Source organism: Clinocottus analis, unplaced genomic scaffold (genome assembly GCF_023055335.1).
Source record: "Clinocottus analis isolate CAN_PGR_092001 unplaced genomic scaffold, fCliAna1.0.p SCAF_35, whole genome shotgun sequence".
NCBI lineage: Eukaryota > Metazoa > Chordata > Actinopteri > Perciformes > Cottidae > Clinocottus > Clinocottus analis.
This window is the reverse complement of record NW_027176098.1, coordinates 1,213,988-1,234,189: the sequence shown is the minus strand read 5'-3', so window position 1 is coordinate 1,234,189 and position 20,202 is coordinate 1,213,988. Positions and strand designations below refer to the sequence as shown.

General features: G+C 42.1%; 2 protein-coding genes across 2 annotated transcripts; both read left to right on the top strand.

Annotated features, from left to right (window-relative positions):
- The first annotated feature begins 175 nt into the window (after positions 1 to 175).
- LOC137799418 (GTPase IMAP family member 8-like) lies at positions 176 to 3,992 on the top strand. Its single transcript, XM_068596206.1, has 5 exons — positions 176 to 239; positions 493 to 552; positions 832 to 882; positions 1,086 to 2,315; positions 2,671 to 3,992. Exons 1-5 carry the CDS (start codon positions 221 to 223, stop codon positions 3,990 to 3,992), a joined length of 2,682 nt encoding a protein of 893 aa, XP_068452307.1. The 5' UTR covers positions 176 to 220.
- Positions 3,993 to 10,508: 6,516 nt separating this feature from the next.
- LOC137799499 (GTPase IMAP family member 8-like) lies at positions 10,509 to 15,298 on the top strand. Its single transcript, XM_068596294.1, has 3 exons — positions 10,509 to 10,560; positions 10,759 to 11,916; positions 12,452 to 15,298. The coding sequence occupies exons 2-3, from the start codon at positions 10,779 to 10,781 to the stop codon at positions 14,059 to 14,061; spliced, it is 2,748 nt and encodes a 915-aa protein (XP_068452395.1). The 5' UTR covers positions 10,509 to 10,560; positions 10,759 to 10,778; the 3' UTR covers positions 14,062 to 15,298.
- The last annotated feature ends 4,904 nt before the right edge of the window (positions 15,299 to 20,202 follow it).

Below are 20,202 nucleotides of genomic sequence, written 5' to 3'. Positions count from 1 at the left end.
TGGAACCGCCGATCTGTGTGTGTGTGTGTGTGTGTGTGTGTGTGTGTGTGTGTGTGTGTGTGTGTGTGTGTGTGTGTGTTTGTGTGTGTGTGTGTGTGTGTGTGTTGGAAGTTTTACTGATTTAACTCAAGTTAACAAACAACAACTGAACACATCATGCTCCTCTCCAGGTTCTCTGGTTCTCTGGTTTGGTGTGTGAGGTTTCCAGCAGAGTGACGACATGGCGACTGCAGCAGCCGGTGAGCTCAGTCAGACTTCATCAGTCTGGACAACCATTGTTTACATAGTAACATACCTTTGGACTTGTTGTTCACAGAGATAAATCAAACATTCAAGATGTTATCAGTAGCTGGAGCTCAAAGTTCATTCATTATGAAATATCATACAATGAATATTGAATAAAACACTGATTCTGTACAACATGACAATAAACTACGACAAACATCTTTTTATTGAAGACATGTGAATGAATCAATGTTGTGTTTTCTTCAGAGTCAGATGATCTGCAGCCTGTGAAGCGGAGCAGCAGCTTTGACTTCCTGCCACCTTTAAGTGAGTTAAACTGATCTGAGTCAGAACTATTGTTCTGTTTATTAACATGTAGTTACAGTGTCCCAGTTTATTTAATATTTGCAAGCTCACTGGTGAGTGTGCAAGTTCCAAGATGACAAGTCCACATTTAAAAAGCTGTGACTTTGGTTATGAATCTAGTTTTATTGTATTTCTAACTCAGTGTTTTCTCCTCAGTGTCTGAGCTCAGGGTTGTTCCACAATCAGCAGATTATTACAGATTACATGTGAATGAAACAATGTGTATCTCTACAGAGACAGAAGAGAATCCTATGAAGCGCAGCAGCAGCATGGAATGGTTGCCACCAAACAGTAAGTTAAACTGAACCGTGTCAGAAATATTCTTCTGTTCATTAACATCTAGAGTTACTGTTTGTAATAAATCACAAGTTTCAAGTGAAAATGGTTGATAATCCATTTTTAAAAAGTCCACCTTAAATAAGACCTTAAATAAGGCTTGTTAGTCCGGTTCAGTTTTCACTTCCTGTGTTTCCTCCTCAGTGTTTCCTCCTCAGTGTCTGAGCTGAGGGTTGTTCTGCTGGGGAACAGCTGGTCTGAGAGGAGTTCAGTGGGGAACTTCATACTGGGAGAGACTGTGTTCACTGAGGAAGAACCAGATCACTGTGTGAGAGGAAGAGGATGGTGGAAAGAGAAAGAAATAGTTCTGATCAACACTCCAGATCTGCTGCACCCCAACATCTCTGAAGACAAACTAAGAAGACATGTAGAAACCTGTAAGAACCTCTCTGGTCCTGGACCTCATGTGTTCCTGCTGGTTCTCCAGCCTGAAGACTTCACTGAGGAACTCAAAGAGAAGCTCTGCAGAGTCCTGGACCTCTTCAGTGATCAATCATTTGATCATTCATTGATACTGATATCAACACCCAGAGAGGAGAGTTCAGCCTTCATGGACAAAGACCAGCCCTTAAAGGACCTGATCAGAAAGTGTAGATACAGAAACCTGAACCAGAAGAACCTTGAACGTGCAGAGCTGTTAGCACGTTTGGGTCAAGTTGTGAAAGAGAACAATGGACATATGAGCTGTGACGTCTTAGAGGATGAGGGTTTGACCAGGACACCAAAGTCTGACCACATGAAGCCATCTTTAAACCTGGTTCTGTGTGGGAGGACAGGAGCAGAGAAGACTTCAGCAGCCAAGGCCATTTTAGGTCAGACAGAGCTTCATTTAGTCTCCAACTCACCAGAGTGTGTTAGACATCAGGGAGAGGTGAGTGGACGTCGGGTTTCTCTGGTGGAGCTGCCGGCCTTGTGTGGAAAACCTCAGGAGGAAGTGATGGAGGAATCCCTCAGGTGTATCTCCCTCTGTGACCCTGAGGGCGTCCATGCCTTCATCCTGGTCCTTCCTGTGGGTCCCCTCACTGATGAAGACAAGGGAGAGTTAGAGACCATCAAGAACTCTTTCAGCTCTTCAGTCAATGACTTCATCATGATTCTGTTCACTGTGGACTCAGATCCTGAAGCTCCAGCTGTCGTTGAGTTTCTGAAGGAAAACAAAGAGATCCAGGAGCTCAGTCAGAGCTGTGGAGGAAGATGTTTTGTCCTCAACATCAAGGACCAGCAGCAGATCCCAGAGCTGTTGGATTCTGTGGAAAAGATGAGGCTGAAATCTTCCCACACCGACCCATGCTGCTACACAACAAGAGTGTTTGCACATGCTCAAATAGAAAAGATCAGCACACTGCAGTCTGAACTGAAGGACCTGAGAACACAAAGTACGATCACCTGTAAGTATTAATATACACACACACACACACACACATATATATATATATATATATATATATATATATATATATATATATATATATATATATATATATATATATATATATATATATACGTGTGAGCGGGAAAAGTGTGTTCCAATTAATGCTGATTGGCCCAAAGGGGGTGTGGTAGTGAAAGTTGCATAACTTGTTGGATTAACGTTCCAAGGTCAAACTCTTGAATTGTTTCTTGTAGACGCTTGTGAAATTAATTTTTGTATGTTAATGTATACAGCTGTGGATGTGTTAACATGGTGGCAGCTATTGTAATTTGCATCTTTTAAAGTAACTCCATGTCTTTATTATTTCACAGGTGATGAAGAGAAGCAGAGCCCAGAGTGTCTCAAGATTGTTCTGATAGGAAAGACTGGCAGTGGAAAGAGCTCCTCAGGAAACACCATTCTAGGAAGAAAGGAGTTCAGAGCTGAACCGAGCCAGAAGTCAGTCACCAAACGTTGTCAGAAAGCAGAGAGTGAAGTGGACGGTCGTCCTGTCGTCGTGGTCGACACTCCTGGTCTGTTTGACACAGAGTTGTCCACCGAAGAGGTAAATGAGGAGATGGTGAAATGCATCAGTCTGCTGGCTCCTGGACCTCATGTCTTCCTGCTGGTGGTACAAGTTGGTAGATTTACAGAAGAAGAAAAGGAGACGTTACAACTTATCAAGAAAGGCTTTGGGAAAGATTCTGAAAAGTTCACCATCGTTCTTTTCACTGGAGGAGATTCACTGGAGGAGGATGAGCAGACTATTGATCAGTTCATTGCAAACAAATGTGATGATTCCTTTAAAAAACTGATCGCTGACTGTGGAGGAAGATACCATGTGTTTAATAACCGTGATAAAAGAAAACAAATCCAAGTCAGTGAGCTGATAACCAAGATCGACACCATGGTGAAGACAAATGGAGGCAAATGCTACACTAATGAGATGCTGCAAGAGGCCGAGACCGCGATCAAGAAAGAAGTGGAGAGAATCCTTCAGGAGAAGGAAGAAGAGATGGAGAGGGAGAGGGAAGAACTTAAAAGAAAACATGAAGAAGAAATGCAGAAATTGGAAAGAAAAATGGAAAAACAAAGAGCGGAAACTGAACAAGAGAGAGCAGTGAAAGACAAAAGCCTTGAGGAAATGAAGGATTACATCAACAAAGCCAGTGAAGAAAGAAAGAAAGAACAGGAAATGAGAGAAGAAGAAGACAAGAAGAGAAAACAAGAGGAAGAAGTAAAACGACAGGAGTGGAGAGAAAAAGTTGAAGCTTTGGAGCAAAAAATCAGATTAGAGACAGAATCAAAGGACATAAAGCTGGAGGAGAATAGAGAAGAGATGAGAAAAGAACGAGAGAACTGGGAGACAAAACAAAAAGAATGGTGGGAAAAACGAGATGAAGAAAATGAAAAGAGACGACAGGAAGAAGAAACAAAACTCAGAAAACTGCAAGAAGAATACGAACAGGAAAGAGAACAACATGAAAAGAAAAGAAAAGAAGAAGACAGAATCAGAAGAGAAGAAGATGAAAGAAAGAGAAAAGAAATGGAGGAGGGTCATGAGAGAAACATGGAAACTCTGAGGAAGACATATGAGTTCTGGATGAGGGTCCTGGTCTTCAGGGGGGTCTCGACCACTCTAACTTACCCATGAACGAGCCCTGAAATCTGGGTAAAGTTCTGGATGAGTGTCCTGGTCTTCAGAGGGGTCCGCTGAAGTGCGGGTGAGGGTCGGGATGAGGGTCCTGGTGCTCAGGGGACCTACAGCACTCTTACTTACCCAGGAATGAACCCTGAAATCCGGGTAAAGTTCTGGATGCGGGTCCTGGTCCTCAGGGGGTCTCGACCACTCGACTTACCCATGAACGAGCCCTGAAATCTGGGTAAAGTTCTGGATGAGGGTCCTGGTCTTCAGAGGGGACCAGATCAGTCTAAAAGAACCAGCCAAGGCCCCTGAAGTCTGGGTGCAGGTCTGGATGCGAGTCCTGGTCCTCAGGGGGTCTGGATTACTCTAACTTACCCAGGAATGAGCCCTGAAGTGCGGGTGAGGGTCGGGATGAGGGTCCTGGTGCTCAGGGGACCTACAGCACTCTTACTTACCCAGGAATGAACCCTGAAATCCGGGTAAAGTTCTGGATGCAAGTCCTGGTCCTCAGGGGGTCTCGATCACTCTAACTTACCCATGAATGAGCCCTGAAATCTGGGTAAAGTTCTGGATGAGGGTCCTGGTCTTCAGAGGGGTCCAGATCAGTCTAACGGAACCAGCCAAGGCCCCTGAAGTCTGGGTGCAGGTCTGGATGCGAGTCCTGGTCCTCAGGGGGTCTAGATTACTCTAACTTACCCAGGAATGAGCCCTGAAGTGCGGGTGAGGGTCGGGATGAGGGTCCTGGTGCTCAGGGGACCTACAGCACTCTTACTTACCCAGGAATGAGCCCTGAAATCTGGGTAAAGTTCTGGATGCGGGTCCTGGTCCTCAGGGGGTCTCGACCACTCTAACTTACCCATGAACGAGCCCTGAAATCTGAGTAAAGTTCTGGATGAGGGTCCTGGTCTTCAGAGGGGTCCAGATCAGTCTAACGGAACCAGCCAAGGCCCCTGAAGTCTGGATGAGAGTCCTGGTCCTCAGGGGGTCTAGATTACTCTAACTTACCTAGGAATGAGCCCTGAAGTGCGGGTGAGGGTCGGGATGAGGGTCCTGGTGCTCAGGGGACCTACAGCACTCTTACTTACCCAGGAATGAACCCTGAAATCCGGGTAAAGTTCTGGATGCAAGTCCTGGTCCTCAGGGGGTCTCGATCACTCTAACTTACCCATGAACGTGCCCTGAAATCTGGGTAAAGTTCTGGATGCGGGTCCTGGTCCTGAGGGGCTGTAGATCACGCCAACTTACCCAGGAATGAGCCCTGAGATCCGGGTAAAGTTCTGGATGAGAATCCTGGTCCTGGTCCACTCTAACGGACCCAGCCAAGGCCCCTGAAGTCCGAGCACGGGTCTGGATGCGAGTCCTGGTCCTCAGGGGGTCTAGATTACTCTTACTTACCCAGGAATGAGCCCTGAATTGCGGGTGCGGGTCTGGATGAGGGTCCTGGAACTCAGGGGGTCTAGATCACTCTAATTTCCCCAGGAATGAGCTCTGAAGTCTGGGTAAAGTTCTGGATGTGGGTCCTGGTCCTCAGGGGCTGTAGATCACGCCAACTTACCCAGGAATGAGCCCTGAAATCCGGGTAAAGTTCTTGATGCATGGTCCTCAGGGGGTCTCGATCACTCTAACTTACCTAAGAATGAGCCCTGAAGTGCGGATGCACGCCTCAATGAGGGTCCTGGTGCTCAGGGGATCTAGAGCACTCTTACTTACTCAGGAATGAGCTCTGAAATCCGGGTAAAGTTCTGGATGCGAGTCCTGGTCCTCAGGGGGTCTACATTACTCTTACTTACCCAGGAATGAGCTCTGAAGTCTGGGTAAAGTTCTGGATGCGGGTCCTAGTCCTCAGGGGCTCTAGATCACTTTTACTTACCCATAAATGAACCCTAAAATCCGGATAAAGTTCTGGATGCGGGTCCTAGTCCTCAAGGGGTCTCGATCACTCTAACTTACCCATGAACGAGCCCTGAAGTGCGGATGCGGGTCTGGATGAGGGTCCTGGTGCTCAGGGGACCTAGAGCACTCTTACTTACCCAGGAATGAGCCCTGAAATCTGGGTAAAGTTCTGGATGCGGGTCATGGTCCTGAGGGGCTGTAGATCACGCCAACTTACCCAGGAATGAGCCCTGAGATCCGGGTAAAGTTCTGGATGAGAATCCTGGTCCTCCGAGGGGTCCAGATCACTCTATTGGACCCAGCCAAAGCCCCTGAAGTCCGGGTGCGGGTCTGGATGCGAGTCCTGGTGCTCAGGGGATGTAAATCACTCTAACTTACCCAGGAATGAGCCCTGAGGTCTGGGTCAGGGTCTGGATGCGGGTCCTGGTACTCAGGAAGTCCATATCACATAGACTAACCCAGCCAAGGCCCACCAAGTCTGGGTACAAGTCTTGGTCCTGTAGGGGGTCCACATCACTCAGAGTAACCCAGCAGAGGTGGACCAAGGTCTGTGGTCGCCATCCCTTGACCCAGACCCCCCAAGTTTGACAGCAAACTCACCCCAGGGTCCCCTCAAGCAACCCGGGGTTGCAGGGAGGATTTCCCTCCCTCTTCCTCTCTCCCTCTCAGCCCGGTCCAGAATTAAAAAAAGAGCTGGAGGCCAGAAAAACTTCCCTTTTCAGGTCAGGAAAAATACTACCCCTACTGTGATTAGCTTGCAGACAACGCCAGTGGACAGCTCTGGTTCCCCTGAAGACGTGGGTCAGACAGACTTCTAGCTGCTTCACAGCCTGCTCCAGGCCCGCATGAAGGCCGAATTTATGAATGGAGATTTTGATGAATCCTGTAAGTTGTTGCCATCTGGTGGCGCATTAAATTCATGTCAGTCACAAAGGTGGGAGGGAATTTTCACCCAAAAAGTAGCATGAACCAAAAGGTGGGGGCCGAAAAAAAATGAGTTTTTGGTCATTTAGGGGGGTCCATGTCACTCAGAGGGACCCAGGCAGGGTCCACCAAGTCCGGGTGCAGGTCTTGGTCCTTTAGGGGGGTCCACATTTGACACCTTAACTCGGAAAAATAGCATCATTCTGTCGGAAAAGACACTCACAAGGTTAGTCTGGTGACAGGATTCACATGTCTGTGTTCATGACATTTCACACATGCGTGGAAAAAGCAGAGTTATATCCGTCAACATAGAATGGATCAAACATCATCATCATCATCATCATAGCTGTGTTCAAAGCTCCGTAGACGAGCGTCACGTGTCCTCGCTCACTCGTAGCTCTTTAAAACGCGTCTGAGCGCGTTCTCAGGCTTCACTTCCTCTTCCAGCGTCTTGGACTGACGGCGCAGCACGAACCTCAGCAGGTGAGTGAACTCTACAGTCAGCTGCTTTCTGTAAACGCCGCTCAGACGGAGCGTGAATGAAGGCGCATCGGCCTCGACTCAGTGGAGTCCATCGACAGTAGACCCTCGAGAAGAAAAGGAAATAATCTGAAAGACTCGCAGATCAAAAGTCTGAGAAACGTGAAGAGAAGTCTCTCGTTGTTTCAACAGGACTTAATAAATAACAGAAGGAGTTGATTTAGTTTTTACAGATTGAAGAAAAGACGTTTCTGCCTGTTCAGATAGTGTTTAATGTCCACACCTGATTCATTTGTACTGATGCTCTCTCTCTCTCTCTCTCTCTCTCTCTCTCTCTCTCTCTCTCCCTCTCTCGCTGTCTCTCTCTCTCTCTCTCCCTCTCTCTGTCTCTCTCTCTCTCTCTCTCTCTCTCTCTCTCTCTGTCTCTCTCTCTCTCTCTCTCTCTGTCTCTCTCTCTCTCTCTCTCTCTCTCTCTTTCTCTCTCTCTCTCTCTCTCTCTCTCTCTCTCTCTCTCTCTCTCTCTCTCTCGCTCTCTCTCTCTCTCCTAGTTAAACTTGTTTCACTGGTTTTGCTTCTTCTTGTTATTTTTAGTCGCTCTGTAATTAATTTAATTGCATCGTTTCACCGTTTCCCTGAACTAATGAATCTGCAGCAGTAAATAAATACTGTTACAGTGAAATGTTCCTTCAGGAAAAGTACATCAGAGTACTCTATTAATGTACTTGAAGTATTCAAACTGTGTTGTACTGTAATATCTATAATATATTATATAATTACATTATTATTACTCATTCATGAGAGCAGGTTTAATGTTGAACTATTAACTGATGATTATTTTCATTATGAATGAACCTGCTGATTATTACCAATAACAGTATTATTAATATAATGAATTAATTAACATTATTATGAATATGATGAATGAATTAACATTATTATAAATATGATGAATGAATTATTACGACTATAGTTAAAACATTAATACTAATTAGATAACATTGTTTTCATTATTACTATGACATTAATATATTTAATATGGTTTCATTAACATTATCACTAATATATTATGTTCAACATTGTTGTAACACATGTATTAACATTATTACTTACATCATTCATAATATATTAACATTATTACATTAACATTAGTTTCAATATTACTAATGTATAATTAGTAAGTATTAAACATATTGAATATTGATCATGATGACATATACATTCATGAACATGAATAATTTAACATGATTTACATTATTATTACTGCATGAACATAATTAACATGATTATTAATGAAGTAATTAGATGATAGTTATCACTATTATCATTGAAACTTATACATTTATTGATGTTATTATTTACAATAATATGATTCACATTATTACTCATATATTAACATAAGAGGCTACAGCCATGAAATGTTCTGCTGACAGGTGTACCATGTGTATACTACTCATTATATACACCATGTATATACTACTCATTATATGTACCATGTATATACTACTCATTATATACACCATGTATATACTACTCATTATATGTACCATGTATATACTACTCATTATATACACCATGTATATACTACTCATTATATACACCATGTGTATACTACTCATTATATACACCATGTATATACTACTCATTATATACACCATGTGTATACTACTCATTATATACACCATGTATATACTACTCATTATATACACCATGTGTATACTACTCATTATATACACCATGTATATACTACTCATTATATACACCATGTGTATACTACTCATTATATATACCATGTATATACTACTCATTATATACACCATGTGTATACTACTCATTATATACACCATGTGTATACTACTCATTATATGTACCATGTATAAACTACTCATTATATACACCATGTGTATACTACTCATTATATGTACCATGTGTATACTACTCATTATATATATATATATATATATATATATATATATATATATATATATATATATATATATATATATATATATATATATATATATATATATACACATATACACACACGTGTGTGTGTGTGTGTGTGTGTGTGTGTGTGTGTGTGTGTGTGTGTGTGTGTGTGTGTGTGCTTTTCTCTCTCCAGTCAGTCTGAGACGGTTCCAGCAGAAGGACATTATGCGGAGATCATCATCTGAGACCAGTAAGACCAGTTCACTCTGTCACTGTTTGCTGTCTGCTCTCTCTCACACACACACACACACACACACACACACACACACACACACACACACATACTCACCAGTAAAGAACTGTAGGTCATCATAATGTTTCCATGGAGGTAAATCCTGTCAATCACTGATAAAGTATCTGTAGGATCCGTTTTATTTATCAGTAACATTGTTCAATAATTCTAAATATTTGCTTTATTTTGATTATATGTTTTGATAGATTTTCATAGTGTTTTATTTTGGAATTGATTAGTATATTTAGTTTTGTTTATGCATTGTAATACTGTGTGCACCTGCAGTTAAATATGAGTGAGCAGGTATATGTGACCAGCATGCACCTCTGGGCACATTTATGTGTTTATCAGAGCAGGAGAGGCAGAGCTAAGACAAGAAATCAATAACTCCATGAGAAATCAACGAAGGAGCCGTTATTGAAGACTTGATCACAAACAGCAAGTCTTTCTCCTCCAATGTCAGCTGCAATAGGCTCCGCCCCTCATCCATCAACCTGATTCAAAGACTTTTGAATGTTGATGAAGGTGCAAGTTATTTACTTAATCCATGGAGTCAGCAGTAATAAATATTTGTCTTTTAAGGCAGTGAAAATGTTTACTCTGCACCAACAATCACTGTTTTGAACAGATTATTACAGATTACATGAGAATGAATAAATATCTACATTTTCTGTTTCTCTACAGATCCTGTGACGCCCAGCAGGAGTAGTGGCAACAGTACGACATGGTGGCAGCGGGTGGTGGGGCAGCGGGTGGGGCGTCTGGTGGGGCGGCAGGCAGCAGGTGGAGCGGCTGGTGGCAGCAGCAATGAAGGTAAATTAAACTGACCTGAGTCATAAATATTGTCTATGTTAACGTCTATAATCAGTGTTTTGTTGGTGGTCTAAACTCACATTTGATTTCAATTAAATGCTAGAAGGTTTCAAGTTGATAATAGATGAGCATCTGGAGAGCATCTGGTGTGTGATGTATTTGTAGATGCAGCAGCAGGTTTGGCTCTTGATCAGGAACGTCTGAAACAAGCAGGAGTCGTTTATAGATCTGATCTATCAAAACCTGTTGGTAAGTGCATGACATTACGCTAATAAGTATTTGTATCATTGAGAATTATAGTTCATATGTGTAAATGTGGAGAGGACATATATGTTTACACCATAAGAAACAATCACTCATTATTGTCTGCAGCCCTTTTTTTAAATTAATGAATTGCTGAGAATCCATTGGAATCTTCTAACTAATATTATATTTGTTATTTCATAGCATCTGGATTCAGAATTGTGATGTTTGGAAAAAGTGAAGACAAAAAGAAAACACTGTGCAATTTCATCATTGAGAGTAAAAAGACTCAACACAAGCACAGTGAGGTCGCCCGTGGAGAGTGGAGAGAACATCCTGTAACAGTGGTGGAAACTACAGACGTCTTCAAACTGTCTGAGGAATCAATCAGAGAAGAGATGAAGAGCTGTGTGACTCTTTGTTCACCAGGACCAAATGTTCTGCTGCTGCTAGTGAAGCCTTCTGACTTCACTGAGGAGAACATGAAGAAACTGAAGTTCAGCCTGAGTTTGTTTGATCAAGATGCTTTTAAACACTCAATGCTCATCCTGACACATGAGGAGGGTGCAACACGTTGTGTTCGTCAGCTCCTTCAAGATTGTGGAGGACGACACTACAGGATGTTTAGAGAAGACCACACACTGTTAATGCAGAACATTGAGAAGATTGTGCATGAAACCAAAGGAACCTTCCTCACCTTCTCTGGCCACATGAAGCCATCTTTAAACCTGGTTCTTTGTGGGAGGACAAGAGCAGGGAAGACTTCAGCAGCCAAGGCCATTTTAGGTCAGACAGAGCTTCATTCAGTCTCCAGCTCACCAGAGTGTGTTAAACATCAGGGAGAGGTGAGTGGACGTCGGGTTTCTCTGGTGGAGCTGCCGGCCTTGTGTGGAAAACCTCAGGAGGAAGTGATGGAGGAATCCCTCAGATGTATCTCCCTCTGTGACCCTGAGGGCGTCCATGCCTTCATCCTGGTCCTTCCTGTGGGTCCCCTCACTGATGAAGACAAGGGAGAGTTAGAGACCATCAAGAACTCTTTCAGCTCTTCAGTCAATGACTTCATCATGATTCTGTTCACTGTGGACTCAGATCCTGAAGCTCCAGCTGTTGTTAAGTTTCTGAAGGAAACCAAAGAGATCCAGGAGCTCAGTCAGAGCTGTGGAGGAAGATGTTTTGTCCTCAACATCAAGGACCAGCAGCAGATCCCAGAGCTGTTGGATTCTGTGGAAAACATGAGGCTGAAATCTTCCCACACCGACCCATGCTGCTACACAACAGGAATGTTTGCACATGCTCAAATAGAAAAGATCATCACACTGCAGTCTGAACTGAAGGACCTGAGAACACAAAGTACGATCACCTGTAAGTATTAATATACACACACATATGTAAACGCTGTAAACGATGTAAACGCTCTCCATTCCAAACTGGATCTTCTCCTCGGTGAAGTCGTCGTTCTCGATGTAATGAAGCACATCTCTGATTACTGTTGTGTAATAATTACCTAGCTCCATTTTTGTGATATAAACACTAAGTGATATCTGTTGAAATGTTGAACTAATATATATATAATATATATATATAATATATATATATATATATATATATATATATATATATATATATATATATATATATATATATATATATATATACACGTGTGAGCGGGAAGGGTGTGTTCCAATTCATGCTGATTGGCCCAAAGGGGGTGTGGTAGTGAAAGTTGCATAACTTGTTGGATTAACATTTCAAGGTCAAACTCTTGAATTGTTTCTTGTAGACGCTTGTGAAATTAATTTTTGTATGTTAATGTATACAGCTGTGGATGTGTTAACATGGTGGCAGCTATTGTAATTTGCATCTTTTAAAGTAACTCCATGTCTTTATTATTTCTCAGGTGATGAAGAGAAGCAGAGCCCAGAGTGTCTCAGGATTGTTCTGATAGGAAAGACTGGCAGTGGAAAGAGCTCCTCAGGAAACACTATTCTAGGAAGAGAGGAGTTCAGAGCTGAACCGGGCCAGAAGTCAGTCACCAAACGTTGTCAGAAAGCAGAGAGTGAAGTGGACGGTCGTCCTGTCGTCGTGGTCGACACTCCTGGTCTCTTTGACACAGCGTTGTCCACCGAAGAGGTAATTGAGGAGATGGTGAAATGCATCAGTCTGCTGGCTCCTGGACCTCATGTCTTCCTGCTGGTGGTACAAGTTGGTAGATTTACAGACGAGGAAAAGGAGACGTTACAACTCATCAAGAAAGGCTTTGGGAAAGATTCTGAAAAGTTCACCATCGTTCTTTTCACTGGAGGAGATTCACTGGAGAAGGGGAAGCAGACTATTGAAGACTTCATTGCGAACAAATGTGATGATTCCTTTAAAAAACTGATCGATGACTGTGGAGGAAGATACCATGTGTTTAATAACTATGATGAACACAACCACACACAAGTCAGTGAGCTGATAACCAAGATCGACACCATGGTGAAGACAAATGGAGGCAAATGCTACACTAATGAGATGCTGCAAGAGGCCGAGACCGCGATCAAGAAAGAAGTGGAGAGAATCCTTCAGGAGAAGGAAGAAGAGATGGAGAGAGAGAGGGAAGAACTTAAAAGAAAACATGAAGAAGAAATGCAGGTATTGGAAAGAAAAATGGAAAAACAGAGAGAGGAAACTGAACAAGAGAGAGCAGTGAAAGACAAACTACTTCAGGAAATGAAGGATGACATCAACAAGTCCCGTGAAGAGAGACGGAAAGAACAGGAAATGAGAGAAGAAGAAGACAAGAAGAGAAAACAAGAGGAAGAAGTAAAACGACAGGAGTGGAGAGAAAAAGTTGAAGCTTTGGAGCAAAAAAACAGATTAGAGACAGAATCAAAGGACATAAAGCTGGAGGAGAATAGAGAAGAGATGAGAAAAGAACGAGAGAACTGGGAGACAAAACAAAAAGAATGGTGGGAAAAACGAGATCAAGAAAATGAAAAGAGACGACAGGAAGAAGAAACAATACTCAGAAAACTGCAAGAAGAATACGAACAGGAAAGAGAACAACATGAAAAGAAAAGAAAAGAAGAAGACAGAATCAGAAGAGAAGAAGATGAAAGAAAGAGAAAAGAAATGGAGGAGGGTCATGAGAGAAACATGGAAACTCTGAGGAAGACATATGAAGAGGAAGCCAGAAAGAAAGCTGAGAAGTTTAATGAATTCACTGTCAAACACATAGAGGAATTAGCCGGTCAGAAAGAAGAGCATGAGCAACAAATGAAAGACAAAGACAAGCAATATGAACAAACTAAGGAAACACATCAAGGCACTATTTCTGACTTATTAAAGTCTGTGACCAAAAGGGGAGGGAAAAAGAAAATAGTTGCGTTAATGCAAAAATATGAAGAAGAAATAAAAAATGCGACAGCTGAGGAGCGAATGAAACTGCTGAAAAAACATGAAGAACAACTAAATCTTGTGATACAGGAACTCCTGCAACAAGATGACTCCATGTGTTTGATTTTCTGAGGATTTGTTTTAAGAAGACGTACTAACAGCTGTATAAGATGATCTTCTCTCATTTCCTGTTCGATAAGATTTCATTGCCGAATCAGCAGAAATTATTTTTGGAGCGAGCCAACAAATACACCTACTGAACAGACACAAAAGAACCTTTACTATGACAATTACAAAGAAACCTTTCAAAGGAGTATGAGATATACCAACCCACTGCAGATGTCTCTTCAGTCTGGCATACACTGCATCAAAAGCTGTACTTACGTCTCACAATTTCTTTCACTAAAAACCTGACTGAAAGACCCAGAAAAGGAAATAAAAAGGAGTGGTGGAACAAAAGAGATCAGGAAAATGAACAGGAAGAATGTGCAGCAAGTGAAAAGCTTAAGGAACTCAAGCAAAAACAGGAAAATGACAGAAAAAAGAAGAGAAAATCAGAAGAGAAAAGTAGAAGGAAATGCAAAAGGAATTAGAGGAAAACAATGCTTTCTTCCTGATGCTGATGACTTTGAAGAGAAAGCCAGAACAGAAGCGGAGAAATTCAATAAATTCAGAGTGAAACACATGAAGGAGATGAAAGAGCGAGAAGAACAAATGAAGAAAAAACATCAAGAAGAAATCCGTGACTTAGTGACGTGTCTCACCAAAAACAGGAGAAATGTCAAAAAGATCCATCGCTTACTAAAAAAACAGGAACAAGAAATAAATATGGAATATTTATGGAGACATGTGGAATTTATGGAGCCAAATGAAAATCTGCAGAAAACACATGAAAATCAATTAAGTGACTTGATAGCAGAACTTCTGGACGGACCCGACAAACCACAATGTCCCATCTCATGAGGGCTTTTATTTTGAAGGCATGCTCGTGGCGCGGCTCCGGACCAAAATATCTCCACAACTATTGGCTGGATTGCCAATACATTTGGTTCAAACATTCGTGTTCCCCAGAGGATGAATCCTACTGACTTTGAAGACCCTCTGACTTTTCCTCTAGCGCCACCATGAGGTTGACGTTTGAGCTTTTTAGTGAAACATCAACCACTATTGGATGGACTTTGATCAACATTGATTGAGACATTCATGTTCCCAGTAGGATGAACTGTACTGACTTTGGACAACCTTTGACTTTTCATCTAGGCCCATCATGAGGTCAACATATTCATGTGTCTAATACTTTGGTTTCTGTCCACAGACTATAATCCCATTTCCTCTGTGGACCTTTGTACGTATAATGTGGTTTAATGAACGCTGGAGATGGAGAAGATTTGCTTGCTTGATGACTTATCAATACTTTTGTTTTGTTTGATGTATTCAATGTCTGCATTTAGAAATATAGTCAAGTACAAATTTAATAAAGACAAAAAAAATCAATGTTCGATGTCATTAAAGCAGAAAACCTGGTAGTGCAAATGAGTTTGTGATATGAATGATCCAGATGACACGAGCAAACCATAAAGACATGAAATATGAAACAGAAGAGCAGCTCTCCAGCTCCACCTGCTGGCCGTGGAGAGATCATCAGGTGCAGCGCCACTTACTCAGAGCATAGGACCCCAAAGATTAAGGCCAGGATCTCTTTCCTCTACTCCATTCCTTTCCTCGCCTCCCAGGCTCTTTGTACCACCCAATGGGAGGGTAGAGAAGCAAAGAGAAAGGAAACAAGGAGAAAGGAGGCAAGGAGAGAGGACAGAACGGAGGCAAGGAGAGAAGGAGAGAGGAGAGAAGGAGAGAGGAGAGAACGGAGGCAAGGAGATAAGGAGAGAGGAGAGAGTGAGGATGGCAGTGACTTGTAGCACTCTGTAGTTTAACTTTCTTGGTTCTTGTTGTTGTGAGTTTGTTCTCATGTTAAATACTTTCTGTGAGTCTCTTTGGATAAAAGCTAAATGAAATGTAAAGATACATGTGTGTCACTGTAAAGTTGTGTAGACATGATGCTCAGTGTGTGCACACACAAAGTGTGTTGGTCTGCATGTGTTGTGTGGTGCAGACGTCATGACAGATCATGTGCTCATGTCGGATGAATGTAATGGTGCAGGTTTGCATAAGGTCCATAGGGACCAGTCACGACCAAAGTTTGGACAAAATATTTGCATACTCACTCGTGTGTAATAGTATATAAACTTTTAAACGGGTTTTTTACTCCTAGTATAATACTATGTTCAATCCATGTCCATGTTTTCCAATGCGCCCTCGAGACAGCCAGTGAGAAAGTGGCGAGTCAGAAACACACAAGTTACGTAAGTTGTAAATGCAGAAAGAGAGCTGACAGTAGTCTGACACGGTAAGCTACTAAAATACACCAGGAAATGAAGTCCATCCATCCATCCATTATCTTAACCGCTTATCCTCATTAGGGTCGCGGGGCGCTGGAGCCGATCCCAGCTGTCAAGGGGCGAAGGCAGGGTACACCCTGGACAGGTCGCCAGTTCATCACAGGGCAGACATATAGACAAACAACCATTCACACTCACATTCACGGGCAATTTAGAGTCCAATTAACCTATGCAGCATGTCTTTGGACTGTGGGAGGAAGCCGGAGAACCCGGAGAGAACCCACGCTGCCACGGGGAGAACATGCAAACTCCACACAGAAGGACCTGCCAGACCAGTATCCGAAACCCGCCCCGCCCGGGATCCGAACCACAGACCCTCTTGCTGTGAGGCGTCAGTGCCAGCCACTACACCACCGTGCAGTGGCTAGCAATCAATGCTGAGACCAAACAAAATACTATTAGGAAATGAAGTCTCCTAATAGTATTTTGTTTGGTCTCAGCATTGATATTGTTGACCCTTTTGTGCATTGTTGATAAGAAAATGCCACCAAAAAAGCCATGTTCAAGAAGCCAGGTTGTTGTTAGCTAGCTAGCAGCAGGCTAACTACTCACACAGAGCAAACCTGCATTATTTGGAAATGCATTCAGGAAACTCAGGAGTCCAGTGAAGATGCAGTGCAGGTTGAACCAGCTGCACCAGCAGGGCTTCAGGTGAGATCCTTCTGGCATTTTGTTAAGCATTATCTTGCATTAGCAATGACATTGAAGGACATTTGGGGAATCTGACCTTGTGTCAGTGCTGGACCCTAAAAACAAACTGTCCACAAACACGTCCTTCTTCTGTTATAACTTTTATTAAAACAAGTCCCAGGTTGAACACAAGCACAGGTTTTGGTCTCCAGCCTGCATCCTGCACGTCTTCCTGCTCTGATAGTGAAGAGAGAGAGCGCTCTCTCCTCCAGGGTGAGGACAATACTGTCTTCCCTTCAGTCAGGATGTGTACAGGTCATCAATGTTCCCAAACATTGGAATAACAACTTGTGAATTAACTTAAACACACATTTAAAGTAAATTATTAGAAATGGACAGTCGTATTAAATCAGTAAAAAAAATGAAATAACATATTTCCAGGTGCTATACCAGCCTTTTGGATTGTGAATTATGTGATGTTGAATAGAAAACAAGGCTGTGCCATAACATCTGAAACTATTACCTAAATGTTGTAAATTGCTTTCAAAATAAATACATATACTATTCATAAAGTCTACATTTATTCACTAAGGCATTATTTTGAAATGCATTCAGGAAACTCCCGTGCAGATGTAGAGTAGGTTGAGGGAGCAGCAGCTGGACCAGCATGGCTTCAGGTCTCACATTGATTCTGTGTTGAGGTCTATTATCATGGCGGACAGTGTAAACATTGTCTACCTCTTTTAAGTGCATTATTAATATGTTAAAACGTGTTCAGACCAGGCTACGTTTTCTTTGCTCTTCAGGGAACAGTCAGTTTGAGCCACAGTGATCATCAAGGAAGTCAGTGCAGCAGAGTCCTGACATGAGGAGTGAACCACACCAGCATGATCCCAAATTCATCAAGTACAGCAACTTCAACTCAAAAAGTTACGGTTGGTCTGGACAAGAATGATCTTAAAGATTTAGGCCAAGAGTTCATTTCTGTGAATGATAGATGGATGATAGACATATCTTTTTGGTGTATTTAAATAAGACATCAAAAGAAAAGAAAATACAACTAGCTAATAATTGCAGAAAGAAGGAAAACACTTTATGTATGGCATATTAAGTGCTGCAGAATAGATTTATTTGACATTTTTTGATTTATTTTGTCTTTTTTCCCTCCACAACTAAGAAAGGTTTTTAAAAAATATATATTTTGGATATACAATATAGTGTTACTGTATATTGGCATTTTAGCAGAATACTGTTTTGTATTTAAACTAAGGTTGTACTGTTATGTTTAAATCAGTTCCAGGTTACACAAATATTAATATGTTTTAATGAAGTTGGCCTGTTCGACATAATATCAACTAAGTTTTTTTGATATGGCGGGGCCCTACCAATGCTGAGACCGAACCTATGCCCTTGGAAGATTGTGCACATGAGAGGAAAGAGAAGGAGAGACTCTTTCAGGATGACGCAGTCTCCAAACAGCTCTGGACATGAAACAACGGAGGAGCTTCTAGTGACGTCACCAGAGGAGCCCCACCTCCTGTCCTCAACTTAACTTTCACTTTCACTTCTCTCTTCGTCTGCTTGACAAAGTAGGCCACCACTAACATTCACACTGGGGCCCTGCAGAAAGATGGCACTGATGAGGTCTTTGAAGGCAACACATTCTATGGTGTGTCCAAGTATGGTGTCACAAACCTACAGATACATATATAGAGAGAGACAGAGAGATATAAGTTGTGGGGAAATATCTACTAAAAACAGGCTTTATACTACAGACAAAAGCCACTAATCAGAGTTGACAAAAAAATATGTGTTGTGTGTTTTGATGGCTCATCAACAGACAAAAGGCCAGGAGCCACCTTGATGGCTGTAGCCTGGTGCTACGGCCATATAGATGCTAATAACCTTTGACTTCAACCAGTGTCGTGGCTGCAGACAAAAAAAAATTATGTTTTGTGTGTCTCGATGGATTATCAACATATACAAAAGGCCAGGAGCCACCTTGATGGCTGATGCCTGGAGCTATAACACAAACACACACACAAACTAAGTTGTTGGGTGTTGAATTGGTATTTTAGATAAAGTTATAGTCTGATATGATATCCACCCAAATCTAACAATGTCCAACATGCGTTCTGCTGTGTGAAAGATCAAACATTAAACTCTAACCGGCATTTGCTGGTTTTGACACTCACCTCTGCAGCAATCCTTCCAAGCTTATTAGCATCCAGCTAACCATCTACGGTTAGCATGTAGGCCTGAGGAGAAGCTCCGGGTGGACGTCCTCCTGCGTTCAGTACTTTGCTGCTGGGTTTTTTAATCCGGACGTTCGGGTCCAACTCGTTCGGCCTCTTCTTGTCAACATCTGATCGTCGGTTGAAAGATGTTTCGCGTAGAGACACCATAGAGTTTTCAGTCACCATGTCTCTGCGAGTTATGTTGCTCGTGTAGCTACATGGGAGCTACATGGGACGTGAGGGAATGATACAGGTCTCTAATTCGACGAATAGTCCAGTCACGTTGTGTTGAGAGATTGAGAAATTATGAAAGTAAAAAAGTGTAATCATTAAAAACGTACAACTATTTTCTTTTTTAGTATAACCATTTTGATATTCTTGTATAACTATTTAGATTTTTTTAGGTATAACTATTATCTTATTAACCATTGAAGGAATATATGTACTGATTGGTCTTTATTTGAAGTACAGTTTGTGATTAGACTATATGAAATGCATAGGATGCTATGAGTTGCTGTGTTTTATACTCTTTTCTATACTATGGGTAAATGTAAAAAGCTCTCCTGTGTATTAGGGTCCAGCAGCCAGTGTGACCATATCAGGCAACAAACCCCCAGCTTATCTTAGAGGCAAGATCTAGGACTGACCCTTAAAGAAAAGGAGGAGGGGTTAAGGGTCTCTGTGAGGTACAAGAGGTGATGCACAGAGAGGAAAAGCCTCTTCTCTCGTCTCTTCTTTTTTCTTGCTTTCTCTCTTCTCACTCTCTTCGGACTTTGCTTTCTACTTTTCCTGTTCACCAGACCACGGTCTGGAAGAACAGCTTTAGAGAAGACTAGACTTAATATGCAACTTTAATAGAACAGGAGAAAAATCTTATCCACCCTGTCCTAGCCCTTAGGGGTTGGGACAGGGAACCCAGCTAGTCTGGAGGACAGGGCTCCAGCTTGAGT

Bases quoted from the DNA above. Each gene is read 5' to 3' on its own strand.
- LOC137799418 (XM_068596206.1), top strand. The intron at 883-1,085 runs GTAAGTTAAACT...TTTCCTCCTCAG, and splicing joins GGAATGGTTGCCACCAAACA to TGTCTGAGCTGAGGGTTGTT. The intron at 2,316-2,670 runs GTAAGTATTAAT...ATTATTTCACAG, and splicing joins AACACAAAGTACGATCACCT to GTGATGAAGAGAAGCAGAGC.
- LOC137799499 (XM_068596294.1), top strand. From the start codon at position 10,779: ATGTTTGGAAAAAGTGAAGACAAAAAGAAAACACTGTGCAATTTCATC. The intron at 11,917-12,451 runs GTAAGTATTAAT...ATTATTTCTCAG, and splicing joins AACACAAAGTACGATCACCT to GTGATGAAGAGAAGCAGAGC.